This window comes from Phocoena sinus, chromosome 13 (genome assembly GCF_008692025.1).
Source record: "Phocoena sinus isolate mPhoSin1 chromosome 13, mPhoSin1.pri, whole genome shotgun sequence".
Taxonomy (NCBI): Eukaryota; Metazoa; Chordata; class Mammalia; order Artiodactyla; family Phocoenidae; genus Phocoena; species Phocoena sinus.
This window is the reverse complement of record NC_045775.1, coordinates 32,097,758-32,125,649: the sequence shown is the minus strand read 5'-3', so window position 1 is coordinate 32,125,649 and position 27,892 is coordinate 32,097,758. Positions and strand designations below refer to the sequence as shown.

Here is a 27,892-nt window from a genome sequence, read left to right as displayed (position 1 = left end):
TCTTGAGGCCGGGCATCCACAAGGCTTGCAGGCCTGCAGGGTGCGGCCCAACACTGCCTCATAGAGCTCTTGAGAGGATTAAATGCAATTATACCTGGAAAAAACAGAGCCCAGTTACTGGCACACAGTAAGCGCTAAGTAAATATTAGCTACCAAGGAGATAACTGTAGCTCTGACCCAGTACAGTGGCTCTAAATCCCAAATGAATATCAGAATTATGAGATTTTTTTTTTTTTTGAAAAATACTCAAGCCCAGGCCCAGCTGCAGACACTCTAAGTCAATTGGTCTGGGGTGGGGCCCAGTTCAGGCACAGGTGAAGATGATTAACCAGGTGATCGGATGTGCAGCCAAGGCTGAAACCCACTGGGGTAGGAGGTTCAAGGATATGGCCAGAGACTGTGAATCCTTATCAGTGGCTAAATACCAGGCAGATGGTAAACACAGATGAAGAGGGAGAGAAGAAAACTCAAAATACTATGGTAAGGTTTTAAAAGAAGCTTGGAAAATGATCTCTGTTGTCAAGAGCATGTGTGTGATTGCTACAAATGATAAATAGAAATGACCAACCTAACTGAGAGGAAGCAAGTCTCTTAAAAACAAAGAGTTCTCACCTGTCTGAATGGCTAGGGAGACCTACCGCCACGGCTGAAAGACAGGAAAACACACCCAGATTAACAAGGGGGCAGTCATTTAATGCAGAAATCCAGTTAACGTAAAGAGACAGGTCGAACGACAGGTATGACTTCTCACAATACTGCATAGCATTACAGATTAGCTCTTCCAGGGTTGATCTGTTTCTCTTATGATTTTGATTCCAGTACAAAGATGGAGAAGAGGCTTCAATTAAAAATAAATAAGGCAACAGAAGAATCTCCCTGTGACAAAAAACATCCACAAATAATGCACACATGTTTGGTGCTGACACAACAAGACACCATAAGGACAAGTTCTGAAGGTGCTGCATTAAATTTAACAAGCATGGTACAATGACAAGAAAATTATACTCGCTTTGTCATGAATCCTTTTGCAAATAGAAATGACTCTCGGGTAACTGTTATGTACAAACTCTCTGAAATAAATGGTAATCATACAAAGTTTTCCATCGCGGTTTCCTCTTTTTCTGAACCCAGAAATGTTCCACGGCTCTGCTCCCTACTCCTCGCCGTCAAAGCATGAATAGTCATTAAAGCAGTTGAACCCACAGTAGTCTTGTCCTTAGAAAGGTATGGAGCTTCTGCATGATTTGACATCAGTCATCCAGAAGGGGCTGGCAGGCAACAGGCTGGAATGTACAAGACCGATTTTGTGCTTGGGATCCTGACTCAGACTCTGCTCCGTCCCCTTCAAGGTTCGTCCGCACTGTGGACGGGCCACCAAGCAGTGGACTTGAGTATGGACAGTCATACCGTGGAGTCCCTGCCAGACTTTAGATGTGCAATCTTGGTCCGGCTAATAAATGGGTAAGCGATGCAGAGACCTCCAGCTGCCACAATAAAGCCTAAACTGCACCAGGCACAAAAGATAGACCAGCTGTAGCCGTGTTCCACATCATCAGGCAGGCTATAAATTAGCTTCGGGACCCGGTTCAAATCATAGGAGATGCTGGCGGCGTAAGTGCAGAGGGAAATGGTGCAAAATATTCCTATAAATAATACAAAGAGAGCAGGGTGATGGGTTACGGTTTTGCCTGCTACAAGGCAAATGCCAGACAGGCCTTCGTGAACATCAGATCAACAGATGAGATGATGAATCCAAATGAATAAAGGATTGACAATTCTTTCACTTGAGTTACTTCATTCAACAAACATTGGCAAAACCTTTATGTGCCAGACTGTATGCTAGGTTCTGGAGATATAGGAGTGAAAAAGATGGGAAAATTCTGATAACTTGAACTATTCAGACTTATCTCAATTAAATTGGTATGTATACATGAATATTTTTTTATACTTAAAAACAACGTAGTAGAAATTTTAATTATTTTTAAGGAAAAAAATAATCACTCAAACCTAATACAAACAATTTTCATTTCCCTTTGTTCTACAGCTGAGTTGACACAGTTTTAGGTAGTTGCAATCATCATACCAAGTCTTTTTCAATTACCGTTATCATTAGTATTTATCATGTTGCCTGATAATATCTTAAATGAATTTTTACAAGTTTTTTTTAAGGCACAGAGCCTGGCACATTCTAGGGCCTCAAAAATCACTTTTTTTTATAATGAATGGATAAAAAGATTTTAAATAATATAAATTAAATCCAGGATGTTGGAATTGTCGTAAAATAGCTGACATCATATATCAGCTACCGGATTGCTCCTTTGTCTTATTTGTATCCCTTATTTGTATTTATTTTATCTTGAAATATTATATACATCTCTGTGCCACTTAAGTTCTTTTAGGATTAGGACATCGCCAAACCTTGATGAAAACCTCCTTTACTTCCTTCTGCCTTTACTCACTCAGCTGAGATGGAGGGGTGGAGGAGGTTACGTGAGCCCATAAATATGCCTGATGTCTGCCCCTCCCCTTCCCACAAATGTCCCCAGAGACTGCTCTCCAAGGATATTTTTTCTCCCTCCAAGATGCTCCTGAAGTAGTTCTGAGTGAGAGAAAAGCAAAGATGAACCAAAGAGCATATCTAAGAATCTCCCCTTTCTGGACCCTCACATATCTAAGGAAGTTTGCAAATACATAGCTGCCATAGCTGTTATCTGTAGCATGGGCAGGACTGTTTGATTATTACAGAGAAATGTAGGGAGAGGAGACAAAGCAACGTTTCCAATGTAGGCAAACTAGCTTTTGTAAAAGAGGCCTAACCCATTCAAGATATCTTAATAAGGGGAAAGAAAAACCCTTCTAACTTTGAAGACACTAAGGAAAAGTGTTTAAAGGATGAAGACATCTTTGTTGTAGCTAGATTAGTAGTCATAGGTCAGTTTTGATCCTGCGGAATTCTATTTTAGTTCCATATGCATGTCTTACAGTCCTCAGTGTATTAGTTTGTTCGGGCTGCCTTAACAAAGTAGCAGCAGACTGGATGGCTGAAACAACAGAAATTTACTTTATCACAATTCGGGAGGCTAAAACTCTGAGATCAAGGTCCCAGCAGGGCTGGTCTCTTCCAAGGCCTCCCTCTTTAGCTTAAAGATGCTGGTCTTCTCCCTGTGCCTTCAGTCTTCCCTCTGTAACTATCTGTGCCCAAGTTTCCTCTTCTTTATGAGGACACCAATCGTACTGGATTATGGCCCCACCCTAATGACCTTATTTAGTTAATCACCTCTTTAAAGACCCTGTCTCCAAATACAGTCACATTCTGAGGTTCTCCGGGCTAGAACTTCAACATATGAATGGCAGGGCTGCAGGGCGGGCACACAATTCAGCTGATAACAACATGCGCACGGGCGAGTGCGTGTGTGTGTGTGTGTGTGTGTGTGTGTGTGTGTGTGTGTGTGTGAGAGAGAGAGAGTTTGTGTGTGTGGTCAATGTATGAAGTCTATTTCCATCCCTTTTACAGGCCTAAGCAAGGTTTTACTATTTTAAGTGTTATTTAATCAGTTATTCAAGAATTATTTATAAGCATCTACTATGTTCCAGACCCAGTTCTGATTATGTTAGAGGTAGTTAAGTTGAATGAGTTCTTGATGGTCACAGCCTTCGTTGCTTTGACGCTGATGTGATCAGGAACCCCAAGTGTTCTTTCCACTCACTTTCCAGCATGCATGTCAGGAAAAAGAAGTAGAGACCCCTGGACTTCCTGTAAGTTCCACATGGACCCTAATAGCACTGAGGACACGGAGTGTGCAAAACCTGCTTCAGAAAACTGAGTTATGCAATACGGTGAGTTCTACACACCTAAGAATCAGTTCATCCTAAATCACCTCCTGTAGGATTTACCTAGATGGCAAGTTATTTCCGATAATGTTGCTTTCTTGTCAGTAGCAATCTAGTTAATGCAAAATATGGAATGAGGGCATGGAAAGATAAGGTACCAGCCTTGCATTTCAAAAGTTCAAAATCTAATGGTCATTCCTGAAAAGCCACGAGGAGAGAGGTCACCTCTCCTCCCTTCTTCTCTTAGACATTTCCTTCCCTTTCCCTTCTCCCCTGACCAGCCAGGAGTTCCCTTGGGCTACCACCAGATACTCTTCAGCCCAGCTGGTGGCGCCAGGGGAGAGGGGTTTATAAGTCCCAAACTCAGTCCTGGCTACTGCTGGTAGCATCTTCAAAAGGGTGAGTAACTACTTGTTCTGAAGACCGCTGTATGCAGCGACTTTTCTTATATAATATTAAAAGGTGTTCCGCCAAAGTTCTTCATTAGAAGATACAGCGATATCACAGAATTACAAGACCGGAAAGGATATTTTTGGATCAGAAGAGAAATAAATTTATGCTGCCATCCCAGATCATCAACCTAATTTCCTTCCCTAAACTTCATGGTGCCTACGGCCAGCTGGCATGGTGTAGTTAGGGTAACGGCCCACTCTTTTGACCATCCTCTTTTGATGTGCTTGAAAGGCGGAAAGGAGTGGAAGTTGCTTCACCCTGGTTAGCCTGCTTGATAAACATAGCTGCAACACCCACAGACATAAACATTGATTTTTTTTTTTTTTTCACTCCTTCAAAAGACGGCCTGCCCATCATTCTGGCCTCTTTGCAATTCCAGAAAAGAAAAACCGCCTCAAGCTAATTTTCACACAGATTGCTCAAAAAGCCATTGCTAAGTTGCCTTAACTAAATGACTGGGCAGGACTAATAGAGACAGACAACACTTTTTTTAAAAATCAGATACAAGACCCACAATCTGCAATTAACTAAATCCGAAAAACATCTGCTCTTTTTCCCAAAGATTGCAGCAACCTCACTGACCGGCAAATCTGGCCTGACGTGACACAGGCTATTTAGAGTCCTTACTGATCCCACCTACTGTGAATATTCATGTGTTTGGCTGCAGAAATGTTAATGTATACTTGATTTCAGACCCTGCTCCAGGGTGTTAGATGATATAGAATACATGCACTATATTACCTTTCTAAAATAAAACTTAAAAATCCTGAATTCCAGGGACTTCCCTGGTGGTGCCGTGGTCGAGTCCACCTGCCAGTGCAGGGGACTGGGGTTCAAGCCCTGGTCCGGGAAGATCCACGGAACAACTAGGCCTGTGCACCACAACTACTGAGCCTGCGCTCTAGAGCCCGTGAGCCACAACTACTGGGCCCATGCGCCGAGGGAATGTGCTCTGCAACAAGAGAAGCCACCGCAATGAGAAGCCCGCACACCACAACAAAGAGTAGCCCCCGCTCGCCACAACTAGAGAAAGCCCGCGCTCAACAACAAAGACCCAAGGCAGCCAAAAATAAATAAACTAAATAAATTAAAAAAAAAAAAATCCTGAATTCCAAAATGCACCTGGTCCCAAGGGCTTCAGATATGGCATTAAGGACCTGTAGTTTTAGGTCATAATCAGTGGCTACCCTAGAGAATTCAATACACCTACAGAGGAGTCTTTGTTTTAATTTGAATGTATTGAAGCAAAACAATGGGTGGCCTAGCGTGGGTGTTACCTTCCCTGAGCTTTGCTGGGGCAGCCTGGGCCGTCTCTTCTTTCTCTACTGACCCGAAGGCCCTGCCTCGTCCGTCGGCAGTAGCCACCCAGGGCACAGCCTACGAAGGGGAACGGAGGCCCCCATCAAGGGAGGACCAAGCTTTATCCAATTTTTGAGACTCCCAGTATATTAAAAGGTAATTAAAACCCTACTACAGAGACATAAAAATTGTATTTAAAAATATTTGCATTGAATAAATTAACCTTTTAAAATATTTACATTCCTAACAAATGATAATTATCATACTAGCACAACAGCAATCGAATAGAATGCGTCATTTAAAGCTGAGGGAATGCCCACTCGCAGTGCAGGAGGCAGTGCGGTCGGGTAAAGGGCAGCCCCTCACTGTTGGATCATGTCTTATTCCCTTATCTCTGGATATGCCTCCGTGATGGTGCGTGTGTAACTTCAGAGGACATGAGGTCAAAAGGCTACATTTGAGGCTCTGTGCCCCTGGCCCTGCTGGAGGACCCCTTGAGAGGCCCCAGGGAATTAGGGATGGGAAGTGACGGTCAGCAGCCCTGCTGCTCCACGTGTGGGTAGTCAAGAGCTGTCAGTATGCAGTAAGGCCTAAGGAGAGAGATTGTTTCCAAGTTTCCATTTTAACATCTCAAACTGTCACATCACTGATGATCTTCATTGAAGGTTTGGCTAATAAATTCAGGTAGAGAATGAAGATGCCAGCGCCTTAGAAGAGGCTAAGTTTAGCATCAAAAATCTGTGGTGTGATGCCGACTAAGACTGCTGAAGACACTTCGGCTTCGTTAAAATCAATTCTTTTAACCCTATTTGCTCTCATCTCCTGCTGCTACGTGGGAAGGTCTTACAGCTAATTTATCTCATGCAATGGATTAACATAGTTATCTTGGTGTTTACAAAGGAAATGGAAAGGGATTATTTGTAGTAGCAGAAATGGAAAGGGATTATTTGTAGTAGCAAAATGAAACAAACCTCCCTAAATCCCACAGTAAGGGAACATAACGCGGCAAATCTACTCCATGGAAGAACATGCAGCTATTAAAAGCTATTACAAACCGAACACAGAACAATATAAGGCCACCGGGAATGCTTACGGTATGATGATAAATGGAAGCCCAGAAAACAACATATTCAATACTTTCCATGTGATGATGGGGGCAAACATTTTTTCTTTCCTTTTTTTCTGTTGTTGTTTTTTTCTTTTAAATTTTTATTTTGAAATAATTGTAGATTCACATGCAGTTGAAAGAGATAACACAGTGAGATCCTGTATACCCTTCACCCAATTTCCCCGAATAGTCACGTCTTGCACAACGCTAGTATAATAGCACAACCAGGAAACTTACGATGATACGATCCATCCACCTTATTCCGATCGCACCACTTTTACATGCACTCAGTCACTTGCGTGTGTGTGTGTGCACTTAGTTCCATGGAATGTCACCACGTGTGCAGATTATGTGGCCACCATCACAGACCAGACACAGACCATTTCCATCGCAAGGATGCCCTGAGCTACCCTTTTAGAACCACAGCCACTTCTCTCCCTTTTGTTGTTGTCTTTAGTGAGACAAAGGCTTGGGCAAGATTTGGTCCAGGATAAGGAAAATATTTTAACAACTAATTTTTCAGATGGTGAGATCTATAAGTGGGTTTTCCCTTTATTCCAAAAAAAAGCCAGTGTTATGTGGTAGGTCTGTCCACCCTTCCGGACTGGTCATCAAACTTCAAGTTTATAAGTTTAGGGTGTTTTGGGGTTGCAGTGGGTTTTTGCCACTATGGCTATTGTTCTGCTTGTTTTGTTTTTAACGGTTGCACAGGGGCTTTTGATGATAAATCCTGCTGAGCCCTGAGCCAGTCTGGCCCAGAGCTACACAGATGGCTCAGGAATGAGGGCTGAGCAGGGGAAGGTGGGGCTGGCTTCAGAAACTCAGCTCCTAGCCCTCCTCTGAGCCAATGCAAGACTGAACTCCCATCCTCCTTTCATTTAAAACCAAACCAGCCCCTCTGCCTCCCAAGAAACGCTCACTGGGCCTGACTTCTATGGTCCTGTGATTTAGTTTCATGCCAACAGTTGTCTGATATCTAAGAGCATCCTAAATTATTCATGTATTACCCACATTACAAGGGTCCTTTAAAAACTGCTACTACCGAGGCTTTTGTCTGGCCCTCAGCTCCTTTCATTTCCCTGAGGATGCTATGTGGGGCCTTTCCAGGGCTGGGGGGTCGTGAATACTTCTTTGATGTATGTGAGGACAAGAGTTAGAAAAATGGGGGCCCAACTAATAAAGGAAGGGAAGAAAATGGGGGGAGATATTTCATGACCATTAATCTTCAAGAAATCCCCTGGGCAGCACCGGCCTCTCTGATTCTTTGACACCCTCACCTGTTCATTCTACACCCTGGATTTTTTTTTTTTAATATTTATTCATTTATTTATTTGGCTGTGCCGGATCTGTGCTGCTGCACGCAGGCTCTTAGTTGCGGCATGCGGGATCTAGTTCCCTGACCAGAGATCGAACCTGGACCCCCTGCATTGGGAGCGTGGAGTCTTAACCACTGGACCACCAGGGAAGTCCCTACACTTTGGATTTTAATGAATCCTTTAGGCAGGCACCCTCCCAAGGGCTGGTCTTGAAGGTTCAAATCCTCCTCCAAAACCTCAGAAACTAGAATTTTAGCCTCCCTGGGCTACAGTCCTGCAGCCTCTGTGTATTCACCCAAGTCTGGGAAAACTTAAGTTGTTTTTCTGCTAAGAATTATTCAAAGGCCAGGTGACTTTTTTTCTTTTAATGCTCTGTCGGGATGCTTACAATGATCATCCGTTATTCCAGGTCACTGCTGGTTACAGCGCTATCTCATGGGGTCGGAAAGGGGCCGACAGGACTTAGAAAGAAGGAAGGACGTCTGTCTGTGAATTGGGTTACAGGAGCTGACTGGTTGACCAACCAGAAGGCAAAGCACCACCTACCTGTCAGCCCTGAAAGACAGAAAAAATAGTGCCAGTCACCAAGCGGTGCTGCCGCCTCCAGGGAACACGGGCTTGAGTGAGTGACCATGACAGCAAGCAGTGCTAGAAACCCCAGTCGTGGTCGCTTGAGTAACAGAACTCCAGAGAAGCAGGAATAAGCTTATTCAAAACGGCTACACATCCAGAGTACTATTACCCCTGATGCTCAGCGTACTTTGTGAAACTGTTAACTTGGCATTCACTAATCACAGACACAATTTTCTGGGAAAAAGCAGGAGGAAAGATTTCTTCCCCGCAGCCACCTTCAGTCAATTTCAGCCATCAACTCAGCTGCTGACTCCTTCTTAGACAAAAATGTTCTTCACCCGACAATCGAAAAGACCATAGTCGTGTCTCCACACACCCCCTTCCAATCTCCTGATTTAACAGCAAGTCACTCCTTGGCATAAAACCTTCTGGTGGCTTCCACCACCCTTAGATTAAAATCCAAGCCCCTGCCTGCTTCTCCACCTCATGGGATGCTGTCCTCTCCTTCCCTGCCCTCGGCCACACTGGTCTCTCTGTGGCTCGAAACACATACGTCAAGCCATCCCTGCCTTAGGCCTTGGCACCGTTCCTTCCTCTGCCCGCAGCGCACTCCCTATGTGGAAGAGGGTCCCCTACACCACCTCCTTTACCTTCCTCACAGCTTTTATCGCTATCACAACTTATTATTTGTGTCTCCCCAAAACAGAAAGGGAGAAGGATTTTGTCTGCCTTAATCATTATGTGTCTTTAGTATGTAGAGAAGTGCCTGGTCCATAGTAAGTCCTCACAAAGTAACTGTGGAGTGAAATGAATGAATGTCTTGTGTGTAAAAATGACACCAATGACTCCATCACTAAGAAATAGACTTTGAGTTGACCTTCAGCCCAGAGGCGTGGGCTGTGCTGAGCTATCACCCTCTCCTGGAGGGCTCCTGATAAGCAATTGCCCATGTTTGCCAAGAGTCCATGCCAGGGTTAGGGGCACAATAGGAAAGAATGGGACAGAAAAATCAGACCTGTATCATATGGAGATTAAACCCAAGACATTTCCATCTAACCTTGTAACGGGCCGCAATGGGGAAATCAGGGCTGCGTTTTTAACACTGTTGTTTTCTTTAAATTCTGTATTGCCCACCTAAGCCAAATGACCTTCTGGTTGCTTTTCTCACAAGTGAAAACAAAATTAATGGAGAGATAACAAAGTGAAGCTAGCTGCCTGCAGAGAGGCCTTTGCTTTCGCTGGGAGAGGTGTCAGAGGTGTTCCGCGTACCTGTCATGAGGAAAAGGAGTCCGGCCACATGCTGGGTCAGGCTTTCCTCCCAGAAGAAGCTGACCATGGCCACAATGCAGCCACAGAGCAGGACGGCCACAGCCATGCCCAGGAAGCCAGCAGTGATTCTTCTTAAATCTAATCTCAAAACACAAACATTCAAGATAATAAGCAGAAGAAGGAGAGTTATTGAAAATTCGAGAACGAAGAGCTTTGTATACATTGTGAAAACTAATACGTTACATGGACAGGTGCAGGGTCTTCAGGGCCACGGTGATTTAGGAAATAAACTTCCTAGGTATTTCATAAGAGGACAGATGGGGTGTAACAAGTTGAGGGGTCAGCATCTACCCTCCCTGAGTCCATGGAGAAGTCCGTATCAAGTAGAAAATAGACCAGCGGACACCAGGGTAAACAAGGGTAAGAGGTAAAAAGTTACTTAGTAAACTGAGAGTGAGGAAGGTTGGCAAAAGGTCTTTATTATCCTCCAAAGAGCAACAGAATCATAGGTCACCACCACTGTAGTGGCTGTAATTAATCTGACTTTGGGGAAAGAGCCTAAAAACTGAGATATAGTGAAATATGGTTTGACCTGTGCACCAAGGATGCCAATTACTTTATTTTTAGGTTATACTTCCTCCTGCCTATTTTCAAAAAGGATTTGAGAAAGTGAAGGCAACCGTAACTGAAATAGGGCCCAACATGCACATATAGGACATCTACTCATTAAGGCCCTCTTCCCTTAAACACAGGCCCTACAACCCAAGCTCCCAAGTACCCAGGTTAAGAAAAGGCTGTTCCCGTGGGCCAAGCCCCACTGAACACACAAGAAGTTTGGTCTATCACAAAAACACGACTGTGATCACTGGGCCAGGAACCCAGGCCCTGGCCCACCTTCTAGGCCAAAGCAAGAGATGGACTGGCTGGATGTATGGGTACACTTCCACTCCAGTTGCCCACCCTCCTGCTTTTTTGCTTTTTCTTTCTATTTCCCTCCCTCTTTTTTTTTTTTTTTTTTTTGAATGAAGCTAATTTTAAAAATCGTGAGCTAGATTTCTCGGATCCTTCTTGGAGCAACAGATCCCAAACACAAGTTTGCCGCTGAAGCCAGTGAACAGGTCTAGGCAAGGTGGACCGTGCACTCCTGCACACACATGGAACCAAGACCAGAGGCACACCCCGCTGTGTGAGCGTGGGCTGCTCTGCGAAGGCGCCCAGGCAGCCACCACCTCACTGTGTGTTCCTGTGGCCTCTGGCAACTCGGGATGATGTATACAGGGTGGATCACGGTAGCTTTCAGCCTTGCCCTTGTCACACGTGGTCCATCCCTTTCTTTTCAAGGGATTTTTCATTTCTAGCTCAGAGCATCTAAACTGAAGCAGGGCGTTGCAGCCTAGAAGGGGCAGTGTAGACCACCACAGAGCTAGGGGTCATGGGCACTGATCATTTAAAGGGGCTGTTTAATATTAAGGTGTAAGTCGTTTTGAGACATCCAGTGTAATCATAGCTCAGTCACCATTCTCTCACAACCTCCTAAACTCCCTGTGGTTCGAGTTTTATTTTCTATGGCCATTAAAAGGCACAAGGTTCAGATATAATCCACATGGGATTTGCCTTAGTACGGGATATGCTAAGCTTATCTGGTAAACATGGTACAGATCATCAAGTGTGACTTTCTTGGAAAAAGCCATGCCTGAGACTGCCGAAAGCATCTTTCCAGGAGAACCTCAGAGAGGATTAAGAGGAGAATGCTCAGTACTGGCTTGCTGGGCAGTAACAGGGTACAAACTCTTAAAGAGATAAGGTTCTTTTTCAGGATCCCGTGATGATCTTTTCTTGCCGAAAACCAGTGACTGTGTGGCTTTCTGCATAGATGATTAAGGCAAAGAACTCCAAACATGCTCATGAAGAATGAAGATGTAAGAAGACTTAGATAAGGCTCTAACTAAGATCTGCTGAGAAATGACCATTAAGATCAGCCAGCAAGAGATAATTTTCAGGAAGTGATACTACTCAGAAATAAACCACATTTTAGCCAATGACTTTCCAAGTCCTAAATTTGCAGATCATAATATTTATAACATTACACCACTGCTGTGGGCAATATCTTAAGAGCTTCCATTTACATCTTTGAGATTCAAAATAGAGCCCTTTGATCTGTAGAGAGACTTGACTTTACAAAATGAAACTCTACTTGGCTTCCTGTAGTGACTTGGGTCACCAAACAAGATCACTGAAGTCCTTGCGTTGATTGCATTGGAAATGACAATGTCAACCTCTGATTAGGGTAAACACTAAAAAGAATTAGGCCTAGTTTTTTGCTTTCCTGAATTATCTATCCCTAGGCAACATGAATCGACAGTTTTCAGGTAAATATCAGTCCTCTTTGGTGTCACACTGCACAATCCTTTCTACAGTTTCACATTTTCCTGACGGTAAAAAAGATAGTTCCTGCCATCGGGATGTGGAGATAACAGACCCCTTCTGAGAAAATTACAACATACACTCATGAAGATATTTTAGCAGAAATACCAAGGTCTGAGATAGACACAGTAACTAAAATGAATATTGGATAAAGAAAACTAAAATAACACACCTAAGGTATAGTCTCCATGGTTTACTAAGACAAGCACCAGATCAGGACCTTGTGCCACATGGCTTGGTAAAGAATGCACTCAGGAGGTGGATTGTATACCGATGCCACAAGGACAGACACGCTCGCGGCACTGTCTCACAAAGCCCCACGCCTGACTCTCACACATCTGATCTGCAAACAAGTTGTGACCACGGCACAGTGAAATGACTCTCTGAGTCTCTGACCAAGTCGGATGGGGCCCAGAGGCCCACGTAGGATCAGCACAGCCTCTTTCGGTCCATATCTGAAAGGGCTGGTGGGAAGGCTTTTTGTTCAGAAAGACACCATTTCCTCTCTGACCCTCTCCGACCCTTTCCCAGAAATACTCACGAAGCAGGTGCCATTCATCTTGCTGGATTGTCTTGGTCAAATTGAAAGGAATGTTTCGTAAGCGTATCGGCTGAGAAAAGTGGTACTTGATAGCTGTACATCGCTGTGCAATACCTTGAAGGAAATAAGAAATGTGATTTACTAGTCCACGCATTTGTAATAGAATTCTGGAAACTGAAGGCAGGACAATGCATCCTAAACTGGGTTGAAGGGGCAGGGGATAGGAATCTCTTGATTACTCTCATTAACAGAGACAAGTCAGAGTAGTAAAGACCCAAAACGTGAAATAATTTTTTAAATCATGTTTCATTTTTGAATGTATTAAATTTGATAAGAATCTAAACTCCCCTAATTATTTTTTCAATGTTGAATTTGTATGAACTAAACACAAAACTCCTCAAGGAGAAATGGCCTAAAAGTATACAGATGATTGGGAGAAATCAGCTTGGAATTTGAACACAGATAAATTTCACGCATCCAAATTTGATCCAACCTCAAACTCTCAAATGGGCTGAATCAAAAAGTATATCAGGAAGTGTGTTATTTGGAAACCAGAAGACATTTTTCAATAAAGAGCCTTCTATGTAGTGGTTTAAATAGTGATTAGGTCTCTAGACAGCCCACGAGAGCCTAAGTAGCCCTACAGCAGCTGATATAATTCCTTAATACACATTTTACTGATCTGAATTCTAGGTTCTAAGACAACGGGTAATATTAAAAGTAGAAAGGAGAAAGAAATTTTTTCCTCCCTTTCCTGGTTGTATGCACAATATTTTGAAATGGGCAAGTATCCACTGCTTTATCTAGTGTCTTTTCCTACCTTCCCTCTCAATCCATGCTATTACTGCATAAATTAACACAGGCCTATTTTTCCCCTAAAGTCTTCTGAATCCCACGAAAGTATCTATCTTCCTGTCAAATTAAAATGAAACAAAACTTCCTTCTTTCCTTGTAAATCACCTTGACCAGCTGTTTGGATAAATGCAATCTGATTAGATTAATTTTAAAAGAGCTGTGAGTAAATGTTAATCTTTTCACTCCGGCAGCTGTTAAAAAATATTCTCATAGATGCAAATAAATCTCTAATTGGTGGAATTTGAGTAAATGTAATTAAAAAAGTGAAATTTTTAAAAACTCAGGCATTGAAAGGGGGGATTCGTATTTGAGCACAGTTAACAGCACGAGCCACTTAGTCCCTGACGGGAAGGCACCTACAGGATCACCTCCCTTGTCTCTCAATCATCAGTATGCATAAGAATCACCTGGGGAGCTAGTTTAAAATGTAGACTCCTGGACCCAACCCAAGATATTCTGACTCAAAAGATATGGGATGGAGCCAGGAACCTGACTTTTAACAAAACATCCCAAGTAATGCGGATGCAGGCAGCTAAGAAACTACCCAGGACTATCTCTGCTTTTTCGGAAGCTTTTTTTTTTTTTCCTTATGAAACCACAGATTCTCTAAAAGCTCACAGCTCTTTCTATTTTTCTCTTTGTTTTTTCAACATAGGCCCCTGGTGGTGGTTGTGAGGTCTAAGGCATATAAGTTCGGTGTTTACATATGTGACGTGTTTATAAGTCAGAAAATGCCTGTGCTTACAAAGAGCAAATGACCTCGTCTGAGAATAATAAAAGATAACAGACTGCAATAATAGCTCTCATTTGTGTTTTTCAAAACTGTCATTCCACTTGATACTCATCCTCGGGCTAACCTTGAGGCTCTGTGTAAGCAGGAAGTGAAGGTTAAAGTAGAGTTGAACACATGCCCCAACACACACACAGAGCCCATTGGCAAAGGCTGGGGGACTTATTGGTTCCAGGCAGTTAAGAACACTTCTGTCCAATCATTAGCATCCCACTAAGCTAGCCAAGCAGAGGCTTCAGGGCTCACATATGACAAAGGATACAGACTTTACAGAGTTAGTTCAGTAGAGTCACTAAAGGAACAAACAACAACACAAAAACAATAACAAACCCTGAGGAGGAGGGAGAATCTAAATTCCAGAGTTGCTATATTATTTTAAATGTCCAGTTTCAATTAAAAAGTATAAAACATACACAGAAAAAGGCTCCTACATAGAAGAAAAATGTCAGTCCATAGAAACTGTCACTGAAGAAGCCCAGACATTGGATTTACCTAACCAAGACTTCCCGCGCGGCATGTGGAATCTTAGTTCCCTGACCAGGGATCGAACCTGCACCCCCTGCAGTGGAAGCACGGAGTCTCAACTACGGACCACCAGGGAAGTCCCTACCCAAGACTTTATATCAACTGTTTTAAATATGTTCAAAGAACTAAAGGAAACCATGTCCAAGGAACTAAAGACAAGTGTGAGAATGATGTCTCACCAAATAGAGAATATCAGTAAAGTGATGGAAAGTATGAAAAGAGACAGAAAAAAAACAAATAGAAATTCTGAAGTTGAAAAGTATAAAAATGGAAATTTAAAAATTTACTAGAGGGGCTCAACAAAATTTTGAGCAGGCCGAAAAAAGAATCAGCAAATTTGAAGACAGATCAATTGAGATTATCCAATCTGAGGAGTATAATGGGAGACCCAAAAAGGAGGAGGGGAAAAGGGGACAAAAAGAATATTTGAAGAAACAGTTGTCAAAAACTTCCTAAATTTGATTAAAAACATGAATCTACACATCTAAGAAGTTTGATGAAGTACAAATAGGATAAACTCAAAGGGATCCATACCCAGACTGTTGAAAGCCAAAGATAGAGAATCTTGAAAACAGCAAGAAAAAAAGTAATGTATCATGTATAAGAGCTCCTCAGAAGATTAGAAACTGATTTCTCATCAGAAAACATGGAGGTCAAAGGGAGTGGAATGACATATTCAAAGCACTGAAAGAAAGATTATCAACCAAGAATTCTATATTCAGCAAAGCTATCCTTCAGAAATGAAGGGAAAATGAAGACATTTCCAGTTAAACAAAAACTGAGAGAATGTGTCACTAGCAGACCTACCCTACAAGAAATACTAAAGGGAGTCCTTCAGGCTGAATGAAAGGACAGTAACTGAATCCACATGAAGAAACAATGAACATTTGTAATGTTACAACACAGGTAAACATAAATGGACTAAAATATAAATAGACCAAACACTCCAACCAAAAGCAGAGATTGGCATTCTAGACAAAACAACATGATCCAACTATGTGATGTCCACTAGAGACACACTTTGGATTCAAAGACACAAGTAGGTTGGAAGCAAAAGGATGGAAAATGATATATCATGAAAACAGTCACCAAAAGAGAGACGGAATAGCTATACTAACATCAGGCAAAATAGACTTTAAGACCAAAAGTGTTATTAGAGACAAAGAAAGACGTTTTATAGTGATAAAAAGGTCAATCCACTAAGAAGATGTAACAACTATAAACATATTTTATCCGCTTACCAACAAAGCCCCAAAATACTTGAAAAAACTGACAGAATTAAAGGAAGAAATAGACAATTCAATAATAATAGTTGGACACTTCAGTATTCCACTTTCAATAATGGTGGAACAACTAGATAGAAGGTCAACAAGGAAACAGAAGATTTGAACAACACTATAAACCAACTAGACAAAACACACATCTATACACCACTTCACCAAACAGCAGAATATACATAATTTTCAAGTGCAAATAGAACACTTCCCAGCATACCCCATATTTTAGGCAATAAAACAAATCTCAATAAATTTAAAAGAAAGTCATACAAAGTATGTTCTCTGACCACAATACAATGAAATTAGAAATCAATAACAGAAGGAAAATTTGGAAATTCAGAAATTTGTGGAAATTAAGTAACACACTTCTAAACAACCAATGCATCCAAAACAAATCACAAGGGAAATTTAAAAACACTTTGAGATTAATGAAAACAAAATCACAATATATGAAAATTTATAGGATGCAGCTAAAGCAGTGCTTACAGGGAAATTTATACTTGCAAATGCCTACATTAAAAGAGAAAGTCTCAAATCAATAGCCTAACTTTCCACCTGAAGACATTAAAAAGAGAAGAAGAAACTAAACCCAAAGCAGAAGGAGAGAGATTACATAATTAGAGTGGAAATAAATGAAGTAGGGACTAGAAAAATAAGGAAAATTAAAAAAAAAACAAAACTTGGTTGTTTGAAAACATTAATAAAATTGACAAATCTTTATCTAGATCATTTAAGATAAAGAGAGAAGACTCAAGTTACTAAAATCAAGAATGAAACAGAAGACATTACTAACCGTCTTAGAGAAATAAAAAGTGGTATAAGAGAATACTGTGAAAAAATTATATGCCAACAAATTATATAATACAGATTAAATGATAACTTCCTAGAAAGACACAAATTACCAAGACTGACTCAAGAAGAAATAGAACATTTAAACAGATCTATATCAAGTAAAGAGAATGAGTTAATAATTAACTTAGTAAAAAAATTCCCACAAAGAAAAGTCCAGGACCAGAGAGCTTCACTGGTGAATTTTACCAAATGTTTAAAGACAAATTAACAATGTTTCATAGACGCTTCAAAAAAAAAAGAAACAAAAACAGAAGAGGAGGGAACAATTCCCAAATCATTGTATGAGGCTAGTATTGCCCTGATACAAAAAACAAAGGTATCACAAGAAAAGAATATTACAAAATACTTCTTATGAATATGTATTCAGAAGTCCTCAACAAGGTACTAGCAAAGTGAATCAGCAACATATAAAAAGGATTGTACATCACGACCAAATGGGATTTATGCCAGGAATGTAAGGTTGGTTCAACATATGAAGATGAATTAATGTAATATACCTTATCAATAGAATAAAGCACAGAAATCACCTCATAGATGCCAAAAAAAAAAGCATTGACAAAATCCATTTGATACTCACCAAAATCCCCTATGAGCTAAATATGAAATAGGTATTATTAGCTCCATTAAGCAGGTAGAAAAATCTGAAGCTCAGAGAGGTTAAGTAACTAGCCCAAGGCCACAGTGCAAAGCAATAACCAAGCTTTCAACATATATGGTGTTACCCAAACTTTGTATAATGCTCACTCAGGAAAGTTAGAAATCCTTACGCTTTTAGAAATGCATCTTAATTCTGTGGGTAGTGAGAACTGCAGCTTTTTTTTTTTTCATGGAAAGGCATTTTATTTTAAACATAGCAGGGTGTACATGTCAATCCCAAACTCCCAATCTATCCCTCTCCCCCCACCCTTCCCCCCTGGTAACCATAAGTTCGAGAACCGCAGTTAGTAAATGAACTGTCAGTTTGAAGTGAAAAACAAATTTTTTCAGTTTAGTACAAACATATGCTCTTTTGGAAACAAAGCGGATACCTAACTGAGCCTTCTGTTTGTATATTATCCATACCTTTCAACACACATTATTTGGAGACTGGATTGGCTCGTGGCTGACTTAGTGGCTTCATCCTTCCTGCATCTCACGGAAGCTACTTAATGCTAGAGACAGGGTTTGGATTGGAGAGAAATTCTCCTCTCGGACTCAGCAGGGCTGGCCTTCCACCAACTCCTGTGCCAGGGAAATATGTGGTCCCTTGACATCATTGCTAATACTCTCAGAGCCCATCTCCTCCTCCGTCCCTTGCTGGGAACAGGCGTGATCCCAGTGGACAGAGAGAGTAGCAGAAAGGAGGCGGGCAGCCGGCCAGCCCAGTGCTCTCCTGCTCCCCCAGGAGAGCGCCACACGTGTGCCAGGAATGAGGTAAGCAGTGCACACATCACCAAATTACCTTTCCTTCCCCAGTAGGCTCCCAAGTTAAATTTAGACTGCCAAGAACTTGAAATGAGAAGAAAAAGGAAGTGGGAAGAGTGACAAGGTCTGGACTGGAGAGTAACAAGCAGTAACCCAAAGGTCCCAAAGACTGGGAGTGTGGTAGGGAACCCAGAGCTTCTCTCTTGAGTTTGCAAGAAAATGCTCTACAGCCCTGGTGCTCTACTCCCTTGGAAGATGATTAGAGACTTCAGGCAGAATTGGAAGAGAAAGATGGAGTAAAGGACAGATCAGCAGTAGTGTCAGAGGCCTGCGATTAGCTCTTTTATTTCCTTTTTCTTAAACACTTGTTCCACTGTTAAAGCAGAAAGTAAAATAGATTCGAAGAGTAAAGTATGCTATTAAGTCTTGGCTTCCTACAGCACACATGTAAAACTGACAAAATGAAACTTGACAAAAATCACACCAGAAAAGACCTCTAGTTGCTTAATTTGCCAAAAACAAATTAAGTCCTTTTGGTAAAAAGTATATATATATATATATATATATATATATATATATATATATATATACATAGACAGTGGTAGAGACAGAAATGCCAGGCGATATGTTGAAGAGTGATACTGTGAAAATCCACAAGGAGGCATTAGATGCAAATTTTTTCAAAGCCATGCATGCGAACTTTGAAATGAACTGGCTTTCCGGGTTTAGAGAGCAATGAATCTGGCTCTTTCAAAAGGAACACAAAAAGCATGAGCTCATAGCACCAGATGGCATCTCACAATGGGGGGAAAGAGACACGCAGGGGGTTGAAAAGAACAACTTGTGGTCTATATTTAGTGATTAATTAGCTTTTTAAAGGGCCAAGTAGAGCCACTTTAATGATGATATAAACCATAGAATAAGATATATAAAATATGCTGCACAGGGGTTAAAAATGGGGCTTAGGGGCTGGTGAATTTCTGTTGTTTCTGATGCTTAGAGAAAGGAATCAAATTCTAAGCTAACTTACAGAAACTCACACTCTAGGTTAAATGAGGGAGAAAAGTGAGAAACAGCAGAAGATGCTGTTAAAAGTCATTAGAGTCAATCAGTGATGAGGCAGTATATGCAGTGGCTAAAGGCTTTGAGGTCAGCCAGGCTCGGATTTGACTCCCAGCTGTGTGACTTTTGGTAAATTACCTTACCTCTCTGAGCCTGGGTTCCCTCATCTGTAAAAGAGGGGGAATAACGGCAGATACGTTATGGAGTTATTGTGAGGAAAGAAAGAGACATCGCACAGGATGTGGCCCACTCTAAGGCTCAATAAATGTCAGCGCTGGATTATGAGTTACCTCTCGGCATCTGCCCACGCTCACCAACAGAACAATCAGACGCACTAGGAGTCTGAGCCCTAAATGAGCATCGCAGATCGACCAAGTACACAGAGAGATAAACAGACACGTGAAACAGCTGCCTGAACAACGGTCTAACCAGTGGCTCTCATGTTTCCTCTCCATTCTCACCACTTCTCAAGACTCCTAAAGAGTCTTCACTTCACTCCTAAACAGTTGGCTAACTGGCCTCTTTGCCACTCTCTCCCCATTTTCCATCCCACCCTGCACGCCACTCTTAGATAAACCTGCTGTGTGAGGACCTGGGGCCTCTGGAGCCTCAGTTGCCCATCCGTAATGCAGAACATGAAAACCTTTAAGATTTCTGTTATATCCACCTGCCTTTCACAGTATCATGAGCTTGATATGTTTCTTTAAATTGATAACTAGAAGTGGGACACAGCTTTACTTGCCAGCATGTAACGCTGTATTTATTTTAGAATTATGTGTTTATTGAAAAATAAGGTGCCTGGCAAAAGGTAGGTGCTCCATAACTGTATACTGAATAGCTTTAACGCTGTGCCAATGTACCAACTTCCACACTTAGGCAAACAGGAGATGAGAAAATTTCTGGTGGTCCCTGAGAGCAATAAGCCTGGGGTTTTCATCATCCAGCTCTGTTTTGCCCCATCGAGAACATACCATCAGCTTCCCCCGAATCAAGCCCAGGCTACGGGCCCCTATCATCTATCCCTGCCCCCCAGCTCACTTACACTTACATGTGACTGGTCCCCAGGGACTCCCCGCATCCCTCCCAGACGTGTCCCCTGGCAGTGTCATGCCCATTTCTTCCTATACCTACAGCCTTCACCTTAGAACGATCTACAACCTACTAAGCCCTCCAGGCCTACAGCCTTCATTCAAAAGGTCTTCCCCACGCATGCAGCCCATATAACTCCCCCCCCACCCCAGTTCTCTGGCTTTATTTTGATTTTAGAGGCTGAGCCACATAATCTGGCTCTAGTTACTCAGTCTTCGTTATTTCCTAATAGGTCAGCAAGTCTGCCTCCCCCTGAATGTCCCAAGTTCCTCAACAGTCGAGGCTGTGACTTCTCTCTGGATCCATGACGTTTAAGAGGTTGCTGACAACTACAGTATAATTGATGCTTTAGGTCCTCTAGCAGATGAAAGTGTCGGTGAACAGTCTGCATTGTTTCCTAAAACATTTCAAAGGCAACTTGGAATTCCATAACTAGCCCATGGGCAGAAAAATGAAGAACGCTTTTCCTACCAGCTCTGCCTGTGCACATCCCAGTTTAAAAGGAAAGATCAACTGTGGGGCACACAGGGCAGGGTGACTACCATGTTCTTGTCCATGAGATTTAATTTCTGAGGGAATCAGGTGCTAAACAGACAAAAGAAAAGGTTTTCCTCATCACCTCCTTGAATGAGTATGAACAGCCCTCGCTTAGATAAATAAACTAAGTACAGTAAGCTTGGTAGCTTAAAGCTGACTTTTAAGCCCCAGATGACCAAAACCAGTCCTGAAGGGCAAACCCATCACGAAGTCTTCAGAATTGAAAGGAGAAAGATATAAAATCGGTAAATCTAGAGTGTTAACGTCCAGTAGAAATAGAATGCAAGTCACATATACAATTTTAAATTTTCTTATAGTCACACTACAAAAATAAACAGGTGATATTAATTTTAATATATTTTAACATGCAATCAAGATTTTGAAAATTATTAATGAGGTATTTGACACGCTTTTTTTCACACCAAGTCTTTCATTTCAAGCTCTCAGTCGTCTCATGTGGTTGGTGGCTTCTGTACTGGAGAGAGGAGATTTCCAGATGAAGGTGAATAAGACTCCAATTAAAGCAAAAGCAACTAAGAGCAAGAGGGGGTGATACCGCAAGTGTCTGAAAGGTGTGAATGTTATTCTTTGCTTAGATTCTTTCTCCACAACATACTAGCATGTTCTGCTATAATTACTTCTTATTACTCATGGAGAATCAACTTCTTAGAAGCATAAAATTGTATTTGTGTTCCCTCTATACTCTCTTTGGAGCAAGACAGCATGGATTTGCATTCTGGTTTCACCGCTCACTAGCTGTGTGCCTCTGGCTAGTTCTTTAACCTCTCTGGGCATCAGTTTCCTCAGTTGTAGTATATAGACAGTAATAGCGCATCTATCTCATAGGAGGATTCAATATACCATACTTATATAATATAATGCTTATATAATACTATTACTGTAAGCTTCCATTATTATTATTATTATTACTACTACTACTACTACTATTACTGTTACTACTTCTGCTGCTGCTACTTTATTTACCTGGACAAACCCAGACAACTGGACTATTCCTTAAAGGCAAGACTGAAGTGAGTTCCTTGAACTGTAAACACATGATCTCTAGGGGCCAAAGAGGGAAGGTTCAATGCCAAGGCTGAGGGATTCAACCTATTGCAGAAAGAGTGAACATCATCACAGCAAGTTTTTTTAAAAAAAAGTAACAGTGGAGGGCTTCCCTGGTGGCGCAGTGGTTGAGAGTCCGCCTTCCAATTCAGGGGACACGGGTTCGTGCCCCAGTCCGGGAAGATCCCACATGCCGTGGAGCGGCTGGGCCCGTGAGCCATGGCCGCTGAGCCTGCGCGTCCGGAGCCTGTGCTCTGCAACGGGAGAGGCCACAACAGTGAGAGGCCCGCGTACCACAAAAAAAAAAAAAAAGTAACAGTGGAGAAAACCAGAAATAACTGTTCAAACAGGCCTGATCCTGTACAAAGGTGGAAATTCTCACTGGGTCACGGTGGTGGATGATGACTGGTTTGCTGAATTAAAATTTAAATGTCCTTTAATTTAGTTATGTTGCTGTGTCTACAATAAAAACTAATACAATATTTAAAACTTTCAAGCCAGGGATTCTCAGTTTCTCAGAACCATCATGGCATACAGTCAATGATGTATCTGGTGGGTTGGGGATTTACAATTAGAGGCTGAAGAGAGGATGTGATTCTATGTGGCTTAATGGGGGATTTCAGCCCAGCTGGGTACTGTCTGCCTCTCTCTCCCTCCCCATTCTCTTATCCTCCCCTGCACCTTCTCTCTCTAGCAGGAGACCAGAGAATCGAAATGTGGAGACAGGCCCTGGCCTCTTTTTTGCCATCTCAGAGTTGCCAATGTGGGAAAGGGGGACATGATCATGCCATTGGAGAGAAGGCAGACACACTAATAACCGACACCCCATCCCATGCCTTGTGCCCTGAGCCCCATCTCATGTGAAACCAAACACAGCCATCGACTCAGTGGATGCAGGAGTCTCACACACTGTGGTATCTTCCCTCCCACAGGGGATACCGTGTTACAGGGACAGGCCAACAGTCACTTCTAGTTACTCTTGCTCTGGTCACAACATGCTGACCTCAGAGAGATCGATAAAGTCTGGACAAAAGCTGTCTTAATAGCACCTGGGTCTCAAGCTGTTGTTAATACACACTTGAAGTTAAAATCTCCTGGATTCGGGGAGACATCCACATAGTCAGTGTGGGAAGCAAACCTAAGCTGTCTTCCCTCTCCCGTCCCCATGACTTTTTCAATCCGTGTGAATATGAATGAATACATATATTTTTTAATCGGAAGGTTAAACATTTACACTCTAAATATTGGGAGAAACTTGGGAATATGGGGCTTTTTGTGCATTTAACACGTGCGTATAAGAAGCAGCATGCACGAGTGCAAACGAGAATGTTGGCTTTGGAACCAGCTGTGTGATTTAGAACAATACACTGGACCACTCTGAGCCTCCATTTCCTCATCTGTAACATAGAGGTAATAAAACCTCACAGAACTGTCATGAGGATCAAACGAGATAACATACATAGAGCGTCCTAACACTGCAAAGTCCATAGCTGATGCTTAATAAAGGACAGTGTCTATCCACCCCTTCCCCTCCCATCCCCCTTCATAAGCAGGACCAGTGAAGCATGAGTCCTGACCTGAAGGACAGCAGTAATTTTGTCCTCATCTTCAGCACTGGCGAAAAAAATTTAGTGGCCAAGTGTCAGTCACTGCCTTTTGCCAACAACAATCACTTCACCATTTATTCTTTCTTTCACTTACTCATCTGTCCAACAAACATTTATTCAGCAAGTGCCTTTTAGACAGAGGACCTACTTTCTGAATCTAGAATATGGTTCCACAAAAACTGAAAAGTAACGAAGTGCAACTAAACAACAACTCTGACATGGGGAGAGGGGGAAGGAGGGAGAGAGAGAGAGAGAGGGAGAAAGCTATCTCCCACCTGCCACACGATGACCTATAAATACTGATACCTTTAGCAATTTCCCAAGTACTCAGAAAAGAGCAGCGTCCTGGAGAAAGGCTGCCCACTTTAGAGTGTGTTGGCAGTGTCCCAGGGCAAATGATCCTTAAAAACAATGCACTCGGGCTTCCCTGGTGGCGCAGTGGTTGAGAGTCCGCCTGCCGATGCAGGGGACATGGGTTCGTGCCCCTGTCCGGGAGGATCCCACATGCCGCAGAGCGGCTGGGCCCGTGAGCCATGGCCGCTGAGCCTGCGTGTCCAGAGCCTGTGCTCCGCAACAGGAGAGGCCACAACAGTGAGAGGCCCATGTACCGCAAAAAAAACAAAACAAAACAAAAACAATGCACTCTTGGCCCCTTCCAGGTGCCTTGATAGAATCCTTCAAATTGAGCTACACTTTCAAAAGTTTGTTTCCTTCATGAAGATAAGTCCTGGATAGAGCTGAATTGACTAATTGCTACTGTACCTGGAGATGAGGAAAGCAACGTCTGGTAGAGCTCATTTATGAAAATATAGACAAGGGCAATAGCTTTGCTCAGACTGTGAAAAAATTTAAACATATTTGCTGCCGTGAACAATGTTCTTGTATCCTCTTCACCAGATGAGCTGCTGGATTTATGCTGGGAGGTGTCACAGATACACATCCAGATAAATGGAAACTAGGAGCCCCTTTAAAGCCAGGCTTCAGGATCTAAAGGGAAAGCCTATTCTATTGCTGGATCACTGATAGAATTGTACTCCTGGGCTTTGACAGATGATTGAAATCAATTTCCAAGAACAATACAAACTGTTTTTAAACGATATTTTCAACTTTTTCTAAGTAATGATCAAGGCTAAGCAATGATTAAGCAAACCTGACAAGTTCGAACTTCACTCCTTTTTTTACTAGCGATACTTCAGTCCACCCTCTCGTAGCTAGGTGGCCCGGTGGGTGCCAGAGACAAGAAGCAAAGGAGCAATAAAATCTCCAGATTGGATGAATTATCAAGGATTCGCTCCAACAAGAGCTGAGGATGGCACTCACCACCGTCCAGGGCAAGAACCTTACAGCAGAAGCAGCCAAATCTCAAAGCCATTTGTAGCAGCAGCAGGAAGATGACAGTCAGGACAGGACCGTTGTTTCTAGAAGCTTTTACACTATTTCCCATGTGTTCCGGCTCCCGCAACAGCTCCAGGCATCTCTAAATCAGGACATAAATCTGCAGATAAGCACATTTTTGAGACCCCCAGAATTGCTTTAATGTAGTTATAGGAAAATGATAATCATGGTCTTATTTACTGTATGGCCTGTGATGCTGGATGGAAAGTGCCTTCTTCCGCATCCTTGTTAGTTACATAAGGCAGATATCCTGTGCCTCTTACAAATAAGGCACTAACTAAGGCACATAGCTAAATGGTGATGATGATAATTTACTGAGGACCTGCTATGTGCCAGGTTCTATCCCCCATGAGATAGGTTCTATTTTACAGAGGAGGAAACGGAGGCTCAGAGAGGTTAAATAATCTGCCTGAAATCCCACAACTAACGAGTGACAGAGCTGGCACTGAATTTGCATCTGCTTCCAAAACCAGTTCTTAGATATCTTAACAGACTTTGTCAGATGAGAGTCACTATGACTACATCTGATCATGCCTAATTAGTCCTCTTAAGTGAACAAGGACAGAGCAGGCGGGCATGGACTGACGCGTGGCATCGCTTTTCTCGTCATATTAATTTGTGTATTTCCATCCCCTTTGCTCTCACACTGCCCTCTACCCACAAGGAAGCACAAACAAAGACTGGAGGAAACCACTGTCTGAAGCGCTGCAGGCAAAGACTTCTTTCCCTGCTCGCCGAGCAGGGCAGAGGAAAAACAAAAGGGGCACAGGAGTGGCTGGGAAGACAGAGTAAGGTGTGGGAATCTTGCGACGGGAAGGAGGGCCATTTGGGGCAGAGATTCCACCCCAGAGCCCCAGACCCACATAGGTCCCAAACTGGGGGAGCGGTGTTGGGATTCAATACCTAAAGCGAGGATTGGAGGGGTGAACCTCCTCCTTGGCCAAGTGGAACCCACCTCCGAAGGGAATCTCTGTTGGAGGGAAGGCGGAGAGGGCCCACCCCACAGATGCACACTCCAAACTGAAGTCCCCATCCTTTCTCCTACCAGAACTACCCACCTACCCACATAGTTCAGGCAGCCAAGATAACCGTCGGGTGCTTGAGCCTGAAACACAAAGGTACCTCTGGTCCAGTTCCAGTGACAGCGTGAAGGAGAGCTTTAGTTCTCTTTCTGTTTTCCACCTGTGCTTATCACATCTAGTCGTCACAAGTCCTTGTCTGCGGATGGACAGGACAAGATAACTTGCATAGAGTCCAGAGCTGTAGCTTATTTACCTCAGTGCTCATCGCACCTTATAACGCACACACACACACACACACCACATTTCAGCCCACATCTCATCCAAACATGCCCACGAAATGTTTCCGACCCTAATTTTACATCAAGCAGCATGAATGGCATAGACAACTGGGCAGGAAAAAAAAAAAAAGTGCCAATAGGCAGTTTTGCTAAGCATCACTTCAATCAGCTATTTGAGGATACGGTGCTAAGAACCCAGGAAGCAGGCAGAGTTGATCAGAATCACAAAAATTACAGGTTAACCCCCAGCCCCCATTCATCCAGTTGGGTCAGCACCCAGGCCATGAGCCTCTCCTCTGCTCCCCACACGGTCCCCCAGCCCTGTGCTCAGGGAGGCCTCTCCTTCGGCTGCCAGCTCAGCCCAGAGCTACAGCCCATTAGCATTCCTATCACTCCCCTCAGCCCAAGGGGAAGAACTTCCAGCTGCCTCGTACTTAACATCCCCCTCAGCACGGTAAGCCTGAGCCTGTGCGTAATTGACAAGGAATATGCTGATAAGGAGCGGGCTGTTCCAAGTTTCTGAAGGATAACTAGGTAATTAAAAGAAAAACCTAATTTAAGGAAATACGGAAGAAATGTTTTAAAACTCTCTGGCAGCATCCTTTATGGATTATTCTCTTTTACAGAGACTTCTGTTCTGTCTTTGTCTGGTTTTCAAAGCCTGAGGCTGGATCACCGGTGTTCCAGGGCATCCACAGCCCCCAGCCTCCTCTGGGGGGTAACTTTAAAAGCCCGGGACTAGAAGCAGTAAAGCCCACCTCCGTTGCCCTGCAGGGCTCAGAAGTACCTGAGTTTGCTCAGGTCTGAGCACCTGGGGATTTCTTCCTCGGGGTTTAGCACTGTGCCCTCCGAGGACCCTGGGAACCTGGCCAACAGCTGCCCCCACTTCTATCCGGCACATGCAAAAGGACTCAGAGAACACCGCGAATTCCCAGGAGCACCAATGTGCAGAGATAAAATCAGCCCCTGCAGGGCTCCCTGCTTCTGGCCGCACCGCTTCTCTCCGCCTGGCTGGTTTAAGGCCATACAACGAGCCAGCCAGCTGCCCAAATGCATCCTGAGACACACAAACGAACACCTGGGGCTCCACCACCGCACACCAGGAGGTCCGTCACCTCCCAGTGGACAGCCTGGACCAGCATGTTCTTCATTCCACACAGCCCCCTCTCCTCGAGGTTGACTTAACATTAAATTATGGTCCTCCCCCCTGCTACCTTCATGAAAATCTCTGAGTCTGAGTTAAAATGAGGCTGATAATGTTGATTTCATAGGCTATTCCAAGAACTATAGGAGATCACCTCTAATCCATGCGTCTGGCAT

General features: G+C 43.0%; 1 protein-coding gene across 9 annotated transcripts in view; it reads right to left on the bottom strand.

Annotated features, from left to right (window-relative positions):
* Positions 1 to 672: 672 nt before the first annotated feature.
* TMEM178A (transmembrane protein 178A) overlaps positions 673 to 27,892 on the bottom strand; it is a 248,504-nt gene continuing 221,284 nt past the window's right edge. For 7 of the 9 annotated variants that reach the window (XM_032652737.1, XM_032652736.1, XM_032652738.1 and 4 more), the window contains 3 exons: positions 12,815 to 12,928; positions 9,850 to 9,992; positions 673 to 1,643 (listed from right to left, as the gene is read on the bottom strand). In XM_032652737.1, coding sequence (XP_032508628.1) covers positions 1,402 to 1,643; positions 9,850 to 9,992; positions 12,815 to 12,828 — 399 coding nt within the window. In that variant the 5' untranslated portion in view covers positions 12,829 to 12,928 and the 3' untranslated portion in view covers positions 673 to 1,401. The remainder of the gene's footprint in view (positions 1,644 to 9,849; positions 9,993 to 12,814; positions 12,929 to 27,892) is intronic. The other 2 variants (XR_004352831.1, XM_032652735.1) reach the window with 1 other exon arrangement.